Genomic DNA, 19,695 nt, shown 5'->3' with positions numbered 1-19,695 from the left:
CCACAGCTTATTTCCCTATATCCATCCCCTCAAGCTTTTTTGAGGACCATTTCACTTCAATTGTTGGTGGACACAGACTACGAAGCAGATCATCTGTGGACAAGGAAGGATTTAGCATCTTCATGCTGCTTTTGCTCCAGGAATCAGACCCCTTGTCCCCTGGTTTGTGTATGGTTTAAGGTTTGAGTAACTAGCTTAAGGTTTAAGCAAACTACTGTGTAGCCATCAAGTCTAGTTTGGCTCTTGGCACTGTTCTAAGTTTGACGACATTTTTGCTAAGCTTCCCACCCCCGTACACAGTGCATTAACAAAATCGAAAATTCTTTCTAGTAGCACCTTAGAAAGAATTTTCGATTTTGTGCTACTAGAAAGAATTTTCGATTTTGTTTTGACTATGGCAGACCAACACGGCTACCCACCTGTAACTGGAACAGTGCATTAAATTATACAATTTTAAAGATGTTTCGGGTTCAAAAATGCATTTACTTAATGAGTCAAAAGTTTCAGGAGATAGAAAAAAAAGAAAAACAAACCAAAACACTGTATTTAACTACACAGGTTATACAGGAGAACACATACATATATACAACTATTTTATAAGAGTTCCAGCATCCATATCTTTGGTCTAAACCAGGCATCCCCAAACTGCGGCCCTCCAGATGTTTTGGCCTACAACTCCCATGATCCCTAGCTAACAGGACCAGTGGTCAGGGATGATGGGAATTGTAGTCCAAAATACTTCCAAGTGTCTGCAAAGTGCAAACTCAAGTACCCAGTGTGTGGTGTCTGTGGGGACTTGGATGCACAGCAGAAATGCATCCAGTTCCTGCAATAGGCAACATGCAGAATAAACACCAGAATAAGCACCACATCTTTGCCTTAATGAAAGTAATACTGCACAGTGTATGAAGCACTGTAACTAAAAATGTTAAATAATACAAATGTTGGTCAAGAAGACCACAGCTGTACAGAATTCCCATTATTGCTATTAAAGTGTGTCCTACGTGCCAATATCCACGTTTTGATAGCTAACAATCAGCCAGCTTTGCATGCAGAATCAAACATAGCTAACCCTGTTTTTACTTCATATGGAAACACAGAAAAACAGGTAACCTATGTAAATTATACGTTCTAACATTTTTTTTTAAAAAAACAAAAACAGCAGTGTTCCTCCTAACATACAGCTTGAACTCTGGATGTGCTAATTAAACAAAGGCATTGTGTTTCTTTTTTCTTTTTAACAATATAATATTTCTGCACGTAGTCTATTAGCTCTTGTTCTTAAGTGCATGTGCACATCTATGCAGCAGAGGACACTGTCTAATCCAAAGGTCTAGGTATGCTGTAAGGTGTCTCTTTGCAACTTTCATAGAATGCAGAGTAGAATTTTCAACCATAGCAACTAATGGTTAAAAGGAGACCACTCTACCCTTCAGAAAGTATGGAAGTTTGGACCCACCGTCACCACAATGTCAGCATAGGGAGCAGCCTGGGCCACCTCAATAGCTCTTTGTTTCTTTAGAACAAGCAAGCTAAAGAATTTGTCTGCAACTTCTTTCTTGGTCTTGTTTTTACAGAGGGTCAGAAAACTGAAAGACTTTGCTCCTGTCTGGTACATGTCCTGCACAGGGAACAAAACAAAGGAATAAACCAACGAGGGGAAGTTAAGTTTTACACAGGGAATGATTGGTGAGCAGCTGTGTAATAGATGCTGCACTTCTCAGCATTATATTCATCACAACGTTTGTTGGTGGAAGGAATCGGGCTTTGGTGAAAGGGTCTTACAGATTGCTCCTCTACTTCCTATTTATCCCCATATTTCTCACTTCATATATAAAGACATAACCATTCACTACTCTCCATGGGCATAGTCAGGAATTATTATATTTTTTTGGGGGGGGGAGAACCTCAGTTAGCTATGTATTTTTGATTTCATATTTTTGATTTTTATTGATGGGGGGGAGCTGCCTCGCCCTGCCCCTCACCTAGCTATGTCTATGCTATTCTTACATACACACTATGTTGTATGTCATCAATGAGAAACCTAGGCTCAGACACTACCTGTTCCCTCCTCTTCTACTGCACATTCAGAACGATTCAAGAAGTTTTTGCTTTCACTTAACCACAGCTTGTTTCTTCCATATATATATATATATATATATATATATATATATATGAAAAGTGCCACCTTTGAACCATGGGTTATGAAGTGGCCTTACTGAAACTAAACACTCTGTGTTAATCTACAATTTTAAATTTGGACAAAATAAAAGGTCATGGTTAAGCAGAAGGAAAGCAAAAGCTTCTCAAACACTCCTAGCAGCTGTGTGGGAAGAGGAGAGGAAGAAGCAGCATATGAGCATAGGCCCATTCATGTAGCACTAACTACATTTTGGGCAACCAAAATGGTCAAAGGCCTGGAAACGATGCCTTATGAGGAACGGCTTAGGGAGCTGTGTATGTTTAGCCTGGAGAAGAGAAGGTTAAGGGGTGATATGATAGCCATGTTCAAATGTATAAAAGGATGTCATATAGAAGAGAGTGAAAGGTTGTTTTCTGCTGCTCCAGAGAAGCGGACATGGAGCAATGGATTCAAACTACAGGAAAGAATATTCCACCTAAACTTTAGGAAGAACTTCCTGACAGTAAGAGCTGTTCGGCAGTGGAATTTGCTGCCAAGGAGTGTGGTGGAGTCTCCTTCTTTGGAGGTCTTTAAGCGGAGGCTTGACAGCCATCTGTCAGGAATGCTTTGATGGTGTTTCATGCTTGGCAGGGGGTTGGACTGGATGGCCCTTGTGGTCTCTTCCATCTCTAGGATTCTATGATTCTATGAACTAAACCATGGTTCAGCATTATGTTTGAATGTCACCTGTGTTTAAATAGCAACTTACCCGGAAAGTATTTAGCAAATCTACAGCTTTTTTATCCTTTTCTTCTTTATCTGCAGCATTGTCTTTATTTCCCTACATTATAAAGCAATGCAAGCACTTATAACAGCCATTCAAAAGGTAAAAGAAGAATGATTATGCTCCTTAAAAGTGTGAAAAAATTCAAAGATTTCCCCAGAATATTCTGCTGCACATTTGTGGTCTCACAGAAATTTACCAAGGAATTACTCAGTCAAGTTCATTTTGCAAACATGGGGTCATATGGTTAGACTAGTATCTTAGTATTGCTACTGAAAAGTGTCAGTACAACTGTACAGTACACTTAAAGTTACAAAGCTGTCTCAGTTTTTACTTACACGTTTATTTTTAAAGTATTTTTTTTAATCCTATTTTTCTTTAAGGCTTAAAGGTTTAAACAAGGGCGGCCAACTTGTGGCCCTCAAGTTGTTGTTGGACTACAGCTCCCATCTTCCATGACCATTGACCATAGGATCGATGGGAGTTGGGAGTTGGGAGTAGGGCCACAAGTTGGCCACCACCCCAGCTTAAACCAAATAAGTTTTCAACAAAAAGAAAGACACTAAACATGCAAAAATCACCCAACAACCAACCATGCAAATACAATTATAATTCATATTGCATTTTCAGCTGAAAACTCATAAAACATAGCAGCAGGAACAGAAGCAAGCACACAAGAATCTGCCTTCCACAGACTCAGACCACTGGTCCATCTATATCAGTACAGACTTGGGGCTGCTCTCCAGGATTTCAGGTTTTTCTCCCAGGCCTGAAGATGCTGGAGACTGATACTCTATCACTGGCCTTTCTGAAGAGTCAGGTTTTTTAATTTGGACCCTGAAGGATCTCAGGATAGGAGCTAAGATTGGCCTTCTTGTGGAGGGTATTCCTTTAGGCAGCAGGCCTGGGCTGATTACCGTAATATTTAATAGCCTTTTAAATGTGTTTGTGGTCGTGGTGTCTAATTGTTTTGTTTCACTGGGAAAACAGCACAGGGTGGGGTGGGGGAATCCTCTGCATGGCTGCTAGTTGCCAAAATCACAACAAATGTGAAATCTGAAAGCAGCTCTTAATCATATCCTCAGGAATGACCCTAAAAGTCCATGGATAACATTGGATCCAGTTAAACCAGACCTAAACATTCTTATTTATTGGGTGACAGATGAAACGTGGAATAAATCATAAAACATACCTTTTCCACTGCAGCCTGCTTACCCTCAACCTCTAGTCTTACAGAAGTTTCTCGGGAAGAACAATCAGAAGTAGTAGACGCTCCACCAACAGTTTCCTGATATTACAAGTTTTTTTGGGGGGGGAGTGATCAGTCTCTTAGCAAACAAAATTTACTTCTCAGTAATGTTCTTTTTGAGCATATGTTCATTACTCAGTAGCAGATGAATATTTCAGGCTAGACAGAGCTTCTGTGTTGAATTTTATGGTTCCCTTTTTTTTTGAACTAAATGGGAGATGTAGAAGCTAAATACAGTAGCTGGATCTATTAGAATTTCACCTAAGAACAAGGCCCCAATTTTGTTGAAAGCATTGTTTTCCCCATAATATAATTGGGTGCATAGTCTTTCTTTGACCTATTCCAATGCTGTTTTTTTTTACACTGCAACCTCACACATGTTCACTCAGAAGTCAGCTCCACTAAGTTCACTTACTAGCTCAGCTGGTTAGAGGGTGGTGCTGAAAACAACAAGGTTTCAGGCTTTATCCCTGTATGGGACAGCTGCATATTCCTGCATTGCTGTGGTTGGACTCGAAGATCCTCAGGGTCACTTAAAACGCTACAATTCTATATTCCAAGGCAAGTGTACCTGACTGTAGTCTTACAGAGGGGGGACGGTCACTAAATAAGAGGGGGGGGGGACTGTCATTAACTCTACTTGTAGCAGAATATGGATATGACAGCCTGGCTTAGGTACTGGGATGAGGAGGAGGCTTCCTGTCCTAAAAGGACAACTCAAAAAAAGAAACATTAATAAGGGAGTGAGACTGGAAGAGAAGGAAACCGAAAAGAGGAAAATAAGCTCCCAGTGGAATTTAGTGTACTTCTTTTGTAGTATGAACTGCAATTTCAGCTAAAGTACCCAGTTATGGTGTATCATTAATATCTCAGACTTCAGGAAAAACCCCAGAGGAACCTACCCAAACTCATTTTGTTAAGCAGTAAGGAACCAAGGCAAGACCCTTACAAAACCAAAAGGTCTAAGTATGGCTGTCTGTCAATAGTGCATTGAGCAAGGCTGAGCTTCCAGATTCCCAGTGTGTGGTGGAGCTGCACGATGCTGATAGACTTTAAGAGGGCTAAAGTCTTTTCCAGACTACTCCAGGAAGGAGTGATGTGCGGAGCACAGACCCCAATCTTTCTCCTCTCCCCCACCCTCTAGTTGGAAGGGAAGTAGTTTCAGGCTTTTCATGGAGTCATGAAAAACTTAAGTGCACAGTAATACGACTTTGCACTGAAAGTACTTACCATAGGTTCAATAATTTCTTTATTTCCCTTTTCTTCTCCGCTACTTTGTGACACAAACTGATAAGTTGTGTCTTGCATAGCTTTTGAAACCCCTGCTGTTGGCAATTCTGAATTGACAATAAAATAGTAATAAGACAATTACACTTAACTTCTGGACCATTGCACCAGTCCAACCACACCACCATTGAGCAACAGGGCCCAGCTATTTCATGGCTCAGTTGATAAATGACTTTTCCAGAACTGGAAAATGTGTTAACACAGATCTGCACCTTCTGAATTTAAGCACACTTGCTGAATGTGGTGCATTGCCCACAAAACTACAGATGGAGGAGTTGTAACAACTACTGTAGTTGAAAATAGACATAATTCTAAAATCTTGCCTTGGAAATCTTGTTCTTTGCTTCTTTCAACTGCAAGCTCTTGCAACCTTTTTCTTCCATACCTGAGACTTTTAGCAAAGAGCTGTGAAAACAGTATTCATATATATTTTTCTCTCTGCAATTCTGGAATATGAGTTTCATGTTAATCAATCAAAAATTCAGTAAGTGACAACTAATATGACAGCCCTTGACTTGCTTAACCTTTTCAATGATAAAGAAACTTTTGTAGATATTTAGAAATGCATAAGTCACTATTGAATATATTCCCTTGGGATGTAGGCAAACTTGAGCCCTAAGCCACCTCTTCCCCTGGGAAATTTCCATTCACTGTAGTGCACCTAGCAGACCTTCCAAGAGACCTTTCCTTTCCAAGACCAGGTGATTCAGGAACAAATCAGATTACCGGTACTTGGGAACACACTAAAGAAACCTAACAAACATCTAAGAGGGAGGGATGCCAAGTGCTACCTTTAGCCAGTCTTAGGAACCATTTCCCCCCTTTCCCCTAAGCTTCTGGCTCTTATTTTGAAGAGTGATATTCCCTCTTTTACTGGGGCAGGACCTGTAGTCCTGCCATTTTGTTTAGCTATTTTTATTTGTCTCATCGTAGTAGGTTTTTATTGTTGTTTTTAAATGCAGAACATATGGATAATTCTGATAATCTCATACTTGCTCTGTGATCTTTGCAATACCCCAAACACTAAAATCTGTGAAAACATATTGGATGGAGCAGTTCTGAACACATAATACTTCAAGATATATACATAAATATGGCAACAATGCAGGAGCATATAAGGTGTTCTTCCAGACTGTCGTGATTTTCAGGTGGGATTCAATTAGGTAAAGGTAAAGGTACCCCTGACTGTTAGGTCCAGTCACGGACGACTCTGGGGTTGTGGCGCTCATCTCGCTCTATAGGCCGAGGGAGCTGGCGTTTGTCCGCAGACAGCTTCCGGGTCATGTGGCCAGCATGACTAAGCCGCTTCTGGCGAACCAGAGCAGCGCATGGAAACGCTGTTTACCTTCCTGCCGGAGCGGTACATATCTATCTACTTGCACTTTGACATGCTTTCGAACTGCTAGGTGGGCAGGAGCTGGGACTGAACAACGGGAGCTCACCCCATTGCGGGGATTCGAACCGCCGACCTTCTGATCGGCAAGCCCTAGGCTCAGTGGTTTAGACCACAGCGCCACCTGCTGCTGGGAGGTCTTGTGCAACAAACCCACTTCCCCCAAAGATCAGACTTTTTGCAAGAAGGAAAGTGATTGGAAAATATCCTGGGAAGCATAGGATAGCACTTGCTCTGATGAAATGACATCTAAACTCCCCACAAACACATCAGAATGAATGTGCACTAAATAGTCCACATCATCTCTCTGCAAAGAAATCACAAAGACTACTCAACAAATAGGTTGTCTGGAAGCACCCAAAATAACTGTTACCTTTTGCAAATCTTCATTAATTGTAGTCTGGGTAGGTCTGCCCAGAAGTTTATCCGCACTCCCCAAGTCCTGTAAAATCATCAGCCTTCTTGTAGGGGGTGCAATATCTAATTCAGTTAAAGTGTCTTCATAGTCCGTAAGCTGGTTTTGCATAGTTTTTCTGCTTAGCTGATTCACATAATCAACAAGTAACTTTCTTTTCTTTTTCCCTCTTTGTTTCCTTGTGAGAACTAGATAAAAGGCACATTCACACGTGAAATATTGCAAGTCGATCCAAGGAATGTGGTACCAAAGGATCAGTTTTTTGCCTCTGGGGTAGCATTGCCATATTTCAAACAGAGAATATCCAGATAGAAAAGTTGTTTGGCAAAATCATTTTAAAAAGCCATTTTTTGGAGTTTTTTTAAATGGAAAAACGGCACTCCCAACATGGACTGCCATACATCCGGATTTTCCTGGACATTTACTGATTTCCACCCCGACACCACTAGACACAGCACTATTCCAAATATGTCCAGGAAATTCTGGACGTATGGCAACCCTACTTTGGGGGTAACTTCAGAGCAAGTGCAAGACTACTCCCCTTAACATCATCTGCTGTGGAACTGGCCTTGTCCCAATTGTTTTTATGTTTACAGTGGTACCTCGGGTTACAGACACTTCAGGTTACAGACTCCGCTAACCCAGAAATAGTACCTTGGGCTAAGAACTTTGCTTCAGGATGAGAACAGAAATCGCGCGGCGGCAGCAGCAGCAGGAGGCCCCTTTAGCTAAAGAGGTACCTCAGGTTAAGAACAGTTTCAGGTTAAGAACGGACCTCCAGAATGAATTAAGTTCTTAACAAGAGGTACCACTGTATTTTAATTGTTGTGTGGAAGGGAGAGAAGAGGCATCTAGGGCAGTGTTGCTCAAACTTCGGTCTCCAGCTGTTTTTGGGCTACAACTCCCATCATCCGTAGTTAGCAAGGGATAATGGGAACTGTAGTCCAAAGGCAGCTGGAGACCCAAGTTTGGGAAACAGTGGTCTAGGAGGAGAGGAGCTCGGGAGAGCGGTGAATCACAGTGGTTCTGGGTAAGAGTCGGAATGGTGTGGGAGGTGAGGCAGGCCAGGTAAGGGGCACACAGCAAAGGCAGTTAGTGATTGTTTCGTGTGCCAGCCTCCCCACCCCCCAAACTTGGGGAATTGTGTTTCTCCTATCACTCAATCCTTAGTCTGCGGCTGCTGCTGTTTAATACCAGGATGGCTCTGAATAGCATCTCCCTCATCCATGATCTGATTGTGGATGAGGAGGGTGATCTGGTTTGCTTCACTAAGACTTTGGTGTGTGTGAGAGAAAGCAGGCTGGAGTTGGTCTTACCCAGCTGTCCCTACCTGGGCACACGGTGCAGCATCAGGGCAGACTTAGGGGTCAGGGAGGGGCAGCTGTTGTGGTCTACAGAAATCCCATCTCTCTCTTCTCAGGCTCTCTGTCCAGTTGTGTGGGGATCTAGTGTGGGGGTTCCTGGGTAATCAGGACAGATGAGGGATTCTGCCAGTTTACTGCCCACCTTGCTGCCCAGCAGTCTCCTTGCCTGAGCTAACAGAGCTGGCATTGGAGGTGGTGTTGAGGACTCCCAGGTTTTATGTTTTCAGTCAAGAGCGAAATGCGACCAATCTAACCTGAACTGTCAAGTGGTTCAAGTACAAATCCTTCTTCCTCACTGAGCAACAAGGTTGTTTCATTAATTTGGCAACTTCTTGCTTCCTGCTCAGATCTAGGATGGCCTGTAAAACACCATTCCATAACCAGTATAGAAGTATTCCACAATGGTAAATAATGAAAGGCTGAATGGTACATTATATGGAAGGATTCCATTAAAAAAAAAGTTATTTTTGTACATGTGGCTGAGGAATGTCTTGCCACTTAATTTTTTGCATACTATATAGCATTCTTGTATTTTATTGCATATAATCAACAAAGTGCATGGTGGTGGAGGATCAATAAACCCTCCCAAACAGCACCAGATGACAACCCCCCCACTATATTAGAATTTTTATCTTCTATCAGGTATAAAGCATTATCATACTGGGGACAATAACAAAACATACCAGATAAGAGGAGAACTTAATGCAGTATTATGCATGACTAATCACAATTCAATGGGAAATTACTCCCAGCCCAGGTAAGTGTGTATACAATTGCAGTCTTACCCTATGAGGCAAATTTAAAACCTACACTAGTGGTGGTGGTGTTTTTTAAGGGCAGAAACCATGCTAATTAAAATGTGCATTCAATATATACCGTATGTTATGCTCCTGCATTAACATTTACAATTGGCTCAAACAGGGCAAGAGGGGACCAGAGGCACTTTCTGACTTCACTTGTACAAGTTTAATTTCTAAAACAACAAAGAAGCTTGTGGCAGCTTAAAGGCAGATATTACGACATAAACAAAGTGACCATTCACAAAAGCAGCAACAGATATTAACAGGAAACCATTATCCTGATTCAAGCCTAAATGCATGGAATTGAATTTCTCAAAACTGTGTGACTGCAAACAGGTCCTTTTCAGTAGCAGCATCTAGGTTGTAGAACAAATTCATACTGCCTACAGAAAACAGGTTTTTCACCAGGCTGTAAAAGATGGCTTTATTTAACCAGACTTTCAGTCCTGCGTAGTTTTCTGTTGTTCTTGCTTTCTATTATTGGTCTACTGCTCTATTTGTTTGGCCGATACACTCTACTTTTGCCTGAAACACTCTTCTGCTCTATGTGATCCTTGTGATTTTCAGATGAATTTTCATAATTAATTGTTAATATTTTATTATCTGGTATTACCTGGTCCTCCGTGTTGTTTGGAAGACTCAGAGGCATTCCTTACCAGAATAGACTCTGCACCTGTGGCCAGAATGTACCTGATTCTCTAGACCACATAATTCTGGACTGCCCTCTTTTTAACATCCTCTGTGCTGATTTTATAACGTCTTCTCTATGGCTTGATGCCCCACCTAGCAAACAACACAAGGTGCAGTTCCTTTTGAGAGATGACTCCCCAACACTCACTAGAGCTTTGGTACAATTTCTGACCAGGATCTTTGAAGTTATATCAGGGGTAGTTTGGTCTACATAATAGGCTGAGGAGGATTCCCTTTTTACTGTATGTAATATAAATATAATGCATATGGGTGGTCTTTTTATGATTCTATTGTCTTATATAGGCCAATAAAGGTCTTGAATTGAATTGAATTAATGTTGCAGTGGTTTTGGATATTGTTTTTATTGCAAGACACTTTGAAAAGTAGTCTATAAGCATAAATAAATAAGTCTACATCTCCTACAAAAGAGGCTGCTGAATTGGAACTTATCAAGAACTTTGATTCTATCCATTTAGGCCTGAATCAAGTACATGATTTCCTCTCCCACTACTGCTGTTTATTAACTTAGCAGTGATAGGGCGTGTTATCATCCATTGCTGACACTGTGAATGGTCACTTTGCTTCTCAAGTGTTCCACAAAATTGTCAGACTCTAGTTTATTTTATTGCATTTCATTTCTATTTCATCTCACTCTTTACAGTTTTTACTCCCTCTATATCCATGTACTCATGACAACACTTTATGCATCTGATGAAAACTCTAGTCAATGAGAGCTTATGCCACAGTAATGGACTCACTTATAGACTCACTGTTAAGACCATGTTTATGGAAGACAATCTTACTCAGCTACAAGTGATCGCCAAAGAAGAAGAAGAAGCCACAATAAACCTGTTCATCCAACAACCATGTTGTTGTTTTTGCTGTTAGACTCACAGAGCCATCTCTGGAAATAACTCACCTGCTGTATTATCAGTCGGAAGCTCTTGGAGTAAAGAAAATTCTTCCTCCATGTTGAGGTCCGTAATAACGTGGTCATTTGGCTCAGCTCCAAGAACAGCATCTTAAGGAAAAATGGACTTAACAATTGGTTTACAAGATACTATTACGTTATACATTTGGGTGGGTGTGGGGATTTACCAGACAGCTGTGTTAGGGCTTATCTGGGAGAAAGATTCCAGGAAAGCAAGGCAGGCAGGCAGGCAGGCAGGCAGGATAACACCAGGCACCAACTCCTATTTCCAGCTAGAATGGTTCCTCCTCCTGCAGGGTAATCTACCATTAGCTGCCCTGGAAAAAGATTTCAACAAAGCAGGGAAGGCGGGCAAACAAGGCATTAGCCACCCCCCACCCCGGCCTCACTATTACCTACTGTAATTCAAGGCAGCGGGTATCACCCCCTCACACAAAGATGTGTTCACCACACTCTAAACCAGGGGTCAGCAACCTTTTTCAGCGATTGGCCGGTCCACTGTCCCTCAGACCTTGTGGTGGGCCGGACTATATTTTGAAATAATTAATGAACGAATTCCTATGCCCCACAAACAACCCAGAGATGCATTTTAAATAAAAGCACACATTCTGCTCATGTAAAAACACCAGGCAGGCCCCACAAATAACCCACAGGTGCATTTTAAATAAAAGGACACATTCTACTCATGTAAAAACATGCTGATTCCCGGACCGTCCGTGGGCCGGATTTAGAAGGTAATTGGGCTGCATCTGGCCCATGGGCTTTGGTTGCCTACCCCTGCCCTAAACCCACAGTCATGCCCCAAGCCCCACTTGCTAGCTTTAATCAGCAATGAAGAGCAAGAGACAAGAGGGCACATTATATGTGGAATGTGGAAATATTGCGATTGTGGTACAAATAATTTTAAAGTTCATTCTGTATTTTACTAAGTACATACATGTATTCAAAATTGTTTATAATGTATAATTTTATGGGGGTGGGGCGGGTTGCCTTTATATTGTTAACTGCCCCATAATATTTAGGAGGTAGTGTAGAAATGTCAGATCATAATTTCTGAAGTGCAGGACTGGACAGCGGCTCATGCTTAAGTCACGTTAATTTCCTTTCAGGGTGGGACATTCAGGAAAAGCTCCCAGTCACTTGTGCCTATAGGATTTTGTTCAAACGTACCAATCATATCGCCTGCAGATCCTTCATCTCCAAACCCATCATACTTGAATGAATGGGCATCTTCAGCAAATGCAGTTTTGTCTTCAGTGAAGCTCAAAAAACTGTAATCAGTCAAGAGGCCACCAGAACTAGCCAATGTGCTGTCATTGAGAAAGCCATGCTGCCTCGGCATTTCAATTTCTTCACCTGAAAAAGTACATACGAAGGGCTAGTGGTAACTTCTCTCTCTCCCTCTACCCTGCAAGTGAGTGTGTGGTTTCAAGTGTATATAGATATGGATACAGATACAGTACACACAAGACACATGGCATATAGCAGGATGGATAAAAATCAACATTTCAAGTTTAATATTGACCTTTAATTTAACTATAATTTTCTTTAAAATGTCTTTAAAAAAACAGTTTTGAAAAGAAATCAACCAATGCAAAAAAGAAAAAGAATTAAACCTACATGTAACCTCTGAAAGTTAAGACTGAATCATCACCATATAGTATATTAAACACATTGAGGGCCTAAGAAGATGTGAAATGCACAATCACATATCTAGCTTTTTATTTTCATTTTAAAAATACCAAGCCATGGGCATAGCCAAGGGGGAGGCTGGGGGACAGTTGCCCCCAATTAAATAAAACAATAGAAATACTTAACTAACTGACCAATCATGTTGGTTCTGCCCCCCTTAACCAAGTCCTGCCCCTGCTAACAAAAATCCTGGCTATGCCCGTGTACAAGGCATGGGTCTGGGGGAAATCAGGACTACGGTAAAGGCAGAGGAAGATTCTCCCCTGCACTGCGGTTCCAATGAAAATCACTATTTGCTCTGGATGAGATGATGCCATTAGTGACAGCAGCATCTTCTCTCTAAAGGTGTACAAAATCTGAGTGGGATTTTCATCAATATCAAAGATTAAAATCAGCTAAGCAGAAGTTTGCCTCCTGCCCAAGCTGATATAATTCTTTAGTGCAAAAGGCATGCAGGCTGCCTGATTAAAAAACAGATCCATTCTTTGGTGTGGTACTCAGTTTCATAATTTTCAGTCATCAGCAAAGGTGATTCTAGATGAGGCCTTTATATTGCAAATGGGCAAGTTAGAACCTAACACAGAATCATAGAATTGTATAGTTAGAAGGGACCCTGAGGATCATCTAGTGGTCCAACACCCTGCAATGCAGGGATATGCAGCTGTCCCAAACGGGGATCGAACCTGCAACCTTATCAGCACTACGCTCTAACCAAGTGAGCATTCATATTCTGACTTTTGAGGAAAGAACAGCCACCTCACCAAAACTATCACCATGGAGAAGTAGATCCTGTCTATAATCCTCTTCCAGCAAAGTGATGTCCTCAGCTCTGCTCTGGTTCAGTGTAAAATGCTCAGCAACATCAATGGCACTAAGGAGAAAAATGTGACTTTATCTGGAAAGAAGTGATTCAACTGAAAAAGTATGCTTGTATGTGTTATATAACAGGGGCATATTTTGCTTACAACTCCTAATATCCAGAAAATACCCGCAATGAACGAAGATTTTATATATTATATTATTCATATCCTTACAACAGACTTTGCCAACCTAGTGCCCCTTCCAGCTGTTATGAACTACAATTTGCAATCTAAAACAATTGGAAGGTGCCTGATTGACAATGACTACCTAACTAAACATAACACTGACTTTTTGTCAAAGCACACCAGGAGAAAAACACTCAGTAAATGCAGCACTGCTTCTATTACAATTTTCATTCATTTGGGGTTTCTATAATACACATATTATGAGCATAGTGATATTGGACTGCTCCAGTGTATTGCTCTGGCAGTAATAATCATGCTTACTTAATTTTTTTTAATTTTTCTGTCCAGATAAATCATGCAAAATGCACAAAGTGACAGATATTTGGAAACAATCATGGACCCACATCTTTCTCACATGAGGATGAGTCATCCATGTGAAAGACTGCCAACCATAGATGCATCCCAAGGAAGCTTCAAAAAGTAAACACACTGAAAAACACGTACTTCACCTCAGGGAGTTGTGTGTCAAAATCATGAAATACTTCAGGCAATGTGATGGCATCATAATTCAACTCTAAGTTCCCTTCTGGGAGATCAACAAGTCCTAAAGGGAAATATAGCACAGGATTAATTGTGGTATGCTGCAATTGTATTTGTTATATATGTATCCTGCAGGATATAAAGGTACAGTTTCAGGTAGGTAGCCATGTTGGTTTGCCATAGTCAAAACAAAATGTGTATCTGAAGAAGTGTGCATGCACACGAAAGCTCATACCAAAAACAAACTTACGGTAGTTGGTCTCTAAGGTGCTACTGGAAGGATTTTTTAAATTTTGTTTTGATAAAGGTACAAGTAATTGTCCAAGGGCATAAAATATGCTAAAAACAAAGCTGGGGCAGTGTCATTCACATTTGTGTGTCATTTCCTATTCAAGATTACAAAGGACTGATAAGCACTAATTAAGCAAAAGCACAAGAGGAACAATCCATTCTATTGAATATGAAAAGGCAGGTGAACACTGAAAGCCCCAATCGTACAAGGAATCACCGGATTGGGATGAAACTTAACCGTCATTCATGTCAATAATCTTCAGCAGGCTCTCCAGTGGTTTTTAGTGGATAAGTGGCCACTTAGAGAACAATCTTATACCTGTCCACTCAGAGTTAAGTCCCTTTCAGTTCATTGGGACTTACTGTCAAGTAACTGAGTACGGGACTATAACCTACATCATCAATGTAAAAATTCTTTCTAATCCTCTAGCCTTACTTGAACTGCACCCACGGATAATGGGTGTTGCAGACCATTCCTTGTTCTGAAAGAGAAAAGCTATGAATAGCCATGTTAATACCACCTTTTGGAGTCCACAAAATGATATAATTTGCTAGGGGACCCAAAGAAATCTACAGTGGTGCCCCGCTAGACGAAAATAATTCGTTCTGCGAAAATTTTCGTCTAGCGGGTTTTTCGTCTTGCGGAGCGGCAATGACAGCCGCGCTCCGCAAAACGGAAAAAAAAAAAAGACGAAAATTTTTCGTCTTGCGAGGCAGCCCCATAGACTTTTTCGTCTTGCGGGGCAGCCTTCCGCTAGACGAATGCCTTCGTCTAGCGAGTTTTTCGTCTTGCGAGGCATTCGTCTAGCGGGGTACCACTGTACTGGTAACTGCTCCCCTGGTATGTAGTACAGTAATACATAAGAAACGCTAGGCAAACAGTGGATGCAAGCATACCTGGACGAAAGGCTGACTGCATTTTAAGTAGAGCTTCATTGCAGTCGGACAAGAGGTACTTGGTTTTTCTGTGGTAGATCCGCACCACTCCTAACAAGAGGTGTCCTGAGGTTCGCAGGGCAAGTTTAAACTTGGAAGAAATGTTTACATTATTTAATATTGATGTTTGTGGGAAAGAACACGATAAATAAGAACTTAAGAGACCTGCTGAATCTGCCCAAAGATCATCTAGTTCAGCATCTTGCTTCTTACAGGGGTCCCCCAGATGCTTCTGGAAAGCCCATAAAACAGGACAAGAGGAATAGTTCTCCCACCCTTGACCCCCAGAAACTGGTATTCAATAATGTATTGCTTCTGAACCATCTCGGTGCAGTCATTGACAGACCTATCCACCATGAATTTCACTACCCCCCCCCTCCAACAGTGGCTATGATTACATTTTGCAGCTGTGATTTCCATATATGAATTATGCTTTGCAATATGGATTACCCTCTTCTTTTGTCTATCCTGAATCCACTGCCAATCAGTAGCATTGGATTCCCCCGAGTTCAAGAATCATGGGAGAGGAGGAGGAGGAGGAGGAGAAGAAGAAGAAGAAGAAGAGTTTGGATTTGATATCCCGCTTTATCACTACCCGAAGAAGTCTCAAAGCGGCTCACATTCTCCTTTCCCTTCCTCCCCTACAACAAACACTCTGAGGTGAGTGGGGCTGAGAGACTTCAGAGAAGTGTGACTAGCCCAAGGTCACCCAGCAGCTGCATGTGGAGGAGGGGAGATGCGAACCCGGTTCACCAGATTACGAGTCTACCGCTCTTAACCACTACACCACACTGAAGGGGAAATTATCTTCATTTTCCCCTCACCATGCTTAATTTTATGAACTGCTATTATGTCTCCCCTTTGTTGTCCATTTTCTCAAAAAGCCCTAAAGACTTTAAGCTTCTGTTGCATCTTAATAACTAACTACACTAGTTAGATAAGTCTTGTAGCTATTTTAAAAACAACAACAGTAAAACAGTAAACAGATGTAACAAGTAAACACATGTAACAAGTTGACGGGAATGATAGAGGCAGCCAATTGGATGCCAACATTGTGCCCTCTAGTTGTTTTGAACTACAACTCCTAGAAGTACTGCCAATGTTCAGGGATGAAGGAAGATGTGGTTCAAGAATATTTGCACATCTCACCACAGGTTAAAGGCAATAGCTTCTATTTGGACTGCTACAAAGAGGAGCAGAAATCTTAATATAATAAATGTGCATCCAGCTGATGGTACTCCTTTAGAATGCTGCAAACCAGGTAACTCCCAGGTAACGAGAAAATTTCACCTTCTGAGGTGTCCCAAGAAGTAACTGTCTTCCTACCCTTTTTATTGTTCTTTTTATATTTTAATAAGCTACCCTATGGGCTTTCACATGGCAGAGTGAGGTTTTTAAAAAAGGTAAAGGACCCCTGACAATTAAGTCCAGTTGCCGATGACTCTGGGGTTGTGGTGCTCATCTCATTTTACTGGCCGAGGGATCCGGTGTTTGTCCGCAGACAGTTTTTCCGGGTCATGTGGCCAGCATGACTAAGCCGCTTCTGGAAACCAGAACAGTGCATGGAAACGCTGTTTACCTTCCCACCGGAGCGATACCTATTTATCTACTTGAAACTTTTTTGGAGTGCTTTCAAACTGCTAGGTTGGCAGGAGCAGGGACAGAGCAACGGGAGCTCACCCCGTCATGGGCATTCAAACAGCCGACCTTCTCCCACAACTCCTTTCATATATTTGAGGAAATGTGAGGCGGCATTATAATAATAACAATTCTAGTCAGCATCACTGCAGGGAGGAAAAAAATACTGAATTTGGAGTGGATAGCAGTTTTTTTTTTAGCATCCCATGGCTAACCCTGGTTCAAATCAACAAAGGATGCAGTGATATATACCCCATAATGATGGGTAAAACCTTAGGGACATTTCCACAGCAGATTTTTTATGAGACATCTCAATAAGGATCAAACCTTTGGGCAGAGCATATTTTCAATAGTCTTCTCTAAATTGCATTCAAATATATGAGATTTTTTGAGTTTCTTATCCCAGTGAGCAGCCAACCATATCTTGGCCAAAGGCCCACGCTTATTCATAAGCAGCTGCGTGTAGAACATTTTGCAAAGACTCTGTTCTTTAACTTGATGAGCTGAAGGGAAAACAGAACAACATATATTAAATGCTGAATGTGTCATTTTTGTATCATTTTCAAAGCTATTAAACAAAAACAAAAAACCCCAACAACCTTGATTTGCAGTAAATGATTTGGAAGGGAGGGGTGCTGTTTTTGCTTAAGATTTCCTAGCTCTGCTGGCTTGCAAATTGTTTTGAACAAATGGCTGTGTACAAAAGCTAGGTAGCTTTACAACAAAAAACAAATAAGGTTGATTAGCTACTTCTGTACATAATATCATTTGTACATATTTTGTATTCATCTCCATGAATGCACGCCACCACAATCTCAGAGCGATGAGAGATTCCAGGGGTTCCAGGCACTTAAAACCAGGGTTTATGCTTCCTTTTGGGAATGAGGCACAGCAGAGACTATGGTGTCGCTATGATATATGACTCCTTTACACATATTTACCACCTGAGTCTATGATAGAGGGCTTCAGAGCATCAACATTACAAAAGGGTCTTTTTAAAAAATCTCATAGCCACAGCCTTGGATTCAGCACATTGTGCTCTGCATCTCTGGCTTTCCAGCCTGCAGCTGGACTTCTGGGCCACATCAAACTCCAGCTTTGTCCTAACTAAAAGCTGGATAAGGGGCCCCACCCATTTGGCATCTGGCACAGAGCTCCCTCTCCTTTGTTCACTTAATGGCTCATCACCTGAACACAGGACTTTTATTTTAACACTTGTTGGGTCCAGGGCTTAGAATGGGCCAGGCACCCAGTTTAACACCCCCCAAGTCTTGATTATATGCTAATACTGGAGCCAAGAAGTTAGAGGAGTCTGGCAGCCTCAAACTCATGACAATTACAACTAATAACACCCCCCCCCCCAATGACTACATCAGAAAAAACCAAAATTCATTAAGTGAATTTTCTGAAACACCAAGGTTGGTATCCAACAAAGGCATACTCAGAATAGACCCATTTAAATCAACAGAAAAGTTACTCAAGTTCATTAAATTCAGTGGGTCTACTTAAGAGTATGACGGTAAACCATTTTTATGCTTATCCGAAGACAATATAACATGAGGTTTATAGAATGTAAATCAATAAAACTATGTGCCATTTGCCAAGGCCACAATATTTCTAAGCATTTTCACCTGGAAGTTGAACAAGCCTATATGCACCTACTCAAAAGTAAGTCCGAAGAGATTAACTTGCAGGAGAAGTCTCTAAAATCGTGGCCAAAGCTTGGGACATTCCTGCAAAATAAAGTAACAATTTTATTATTTATACCCCACCCATCTGGCTGGGTTGCTCCAGCCACTCTGCCTGGCTTCCTTGCACACACACACACACAGACAGAGAGAGAGAGAGAGAGAGAGAGAGTAGATGTAGTTTTGGGCTCAGTGTTTTGTTTTTAGGAATCACAAACTAAAAACCCAGAACAGCAGAAGAAAGGAAACAGAAAACAAAAACACCATATGCATTTTTGAGAAGTGCTAGAGCACCAGAAGTTCTTGTGCTATAGCAGAACAAAAAAGATTAGGGCAAAACACGGAAAACAATAATAAAAAAGAACAATTTGGGAGACGTAGGGGGAGAAAGGGTAAATCGTAAGATGAGACCGAAAGTTTAGGTCAGCGTCCTGCTTCTACAGATCCCCCGCGTTCAATGTGGGGGAAGCCATGTGTTTTAAAGTTACAGTGCGCAATTCATACTGGCCACCACAAATCAGCACTAAGTGAAGAACTGCAAAGGCGGCAATTGTGTGCCTGCATAGAAATGGCAATATTAGGTTAGAAGCCAACAGTTCGGTGCTTTTTTTATGGGGGATACGCAGGGGGCACGCAACCAGGGCCAGATTTATTATAAACTAAACAAGCTATAGCTTAGGGCCCACCCACTCTATTGGGCCCCCCCCCCAAAAAAAAATTAAAGGGGAAAAAACCTGGATGTCCATTTCCAAAATATAAGATACAAAACAGTAAGTTATGTGCAAATGGCTTTAGATACCTATTACGTCCATAAATTACCATGTAGCATATATTCAACACAAAAGGCTGCGACAATTTGTTGTTGACCAAGGAGTCAGCTGGACATATA

At 41.3% G+C, this 19,695-nt stretch overlaps 1 protein-coding gene across 2 annotated transcripts; it reads right to left on the bottom strand.

Moving 5' to 3' along the window:
- Window positions 1–1,227: 1,227 nt before the first annotated feature.
- RAD21L1 (RAD21 cohesin complex component like 1) lies at window positions 1,228–18,847 on the bottom strand. 2 transcript variants are annotated; one of them, XM_033153823.1, is made up of 14 exons: window positions 18,781–18,847; window positions 17,446–17,621; window positions 15,442–15,571; window positions 14,218–14,317; window positions 13,489–13,598; window positions 12,206–12,391; window positions 11,024–11,125; window positions 8,869–8,973; window positions 7,209–7,438; window positions 5,766–5,847; window positions 5,386–5,492; window positions 4,099–4,194; window positions 2,892–2,963; window positions 1,228–1,621 (listed from the first exon to the last, which is right to left on the bottom strand). In XM_033153823.1, exons 2-14 carry the CDS (start codon window positions 17,587–17,589, stop codon window positions 1,433–1,435), a joined length of 1,653 nt encoding a protein of 550 aa, XP_033009714.1. In that variant the 5' UTR covers window positions 17,590–17,621; window positions 18,781–18,847; the 3' UTR covers window positions 1,228–1,432. The 2 variants fall into 2 exon arrangements, with proteins under 2 accessions (XP_033009714.1, XP_033009713.1); XM_033153822.1 differs by having other exon boundaries at window positions 18,750–18,796.
- Window positions 18,848–19,695: the final 848 nt, after the last annotated feature.

Source organism: Lacerta agilis, chromosome 6 (assembly GCF_009819535.1).
Source record: "Lacerta agilis isolate rLacAgi1 chromosome 6, rLacAgi1.pri, whole genome shotgun sequence".
Classification (NCBI taxonomy): domain Eukaryota; kingdom Metazoa; phylum Chordata; class Lepidosauria; order Squamata; family Lacertidae; genus Lacerta; species Lacerta agilis.
Note: the sequence above shows the minus strand (reverse complement) of the source record. Positions and strands in the feature narration are given on the sequence as shown.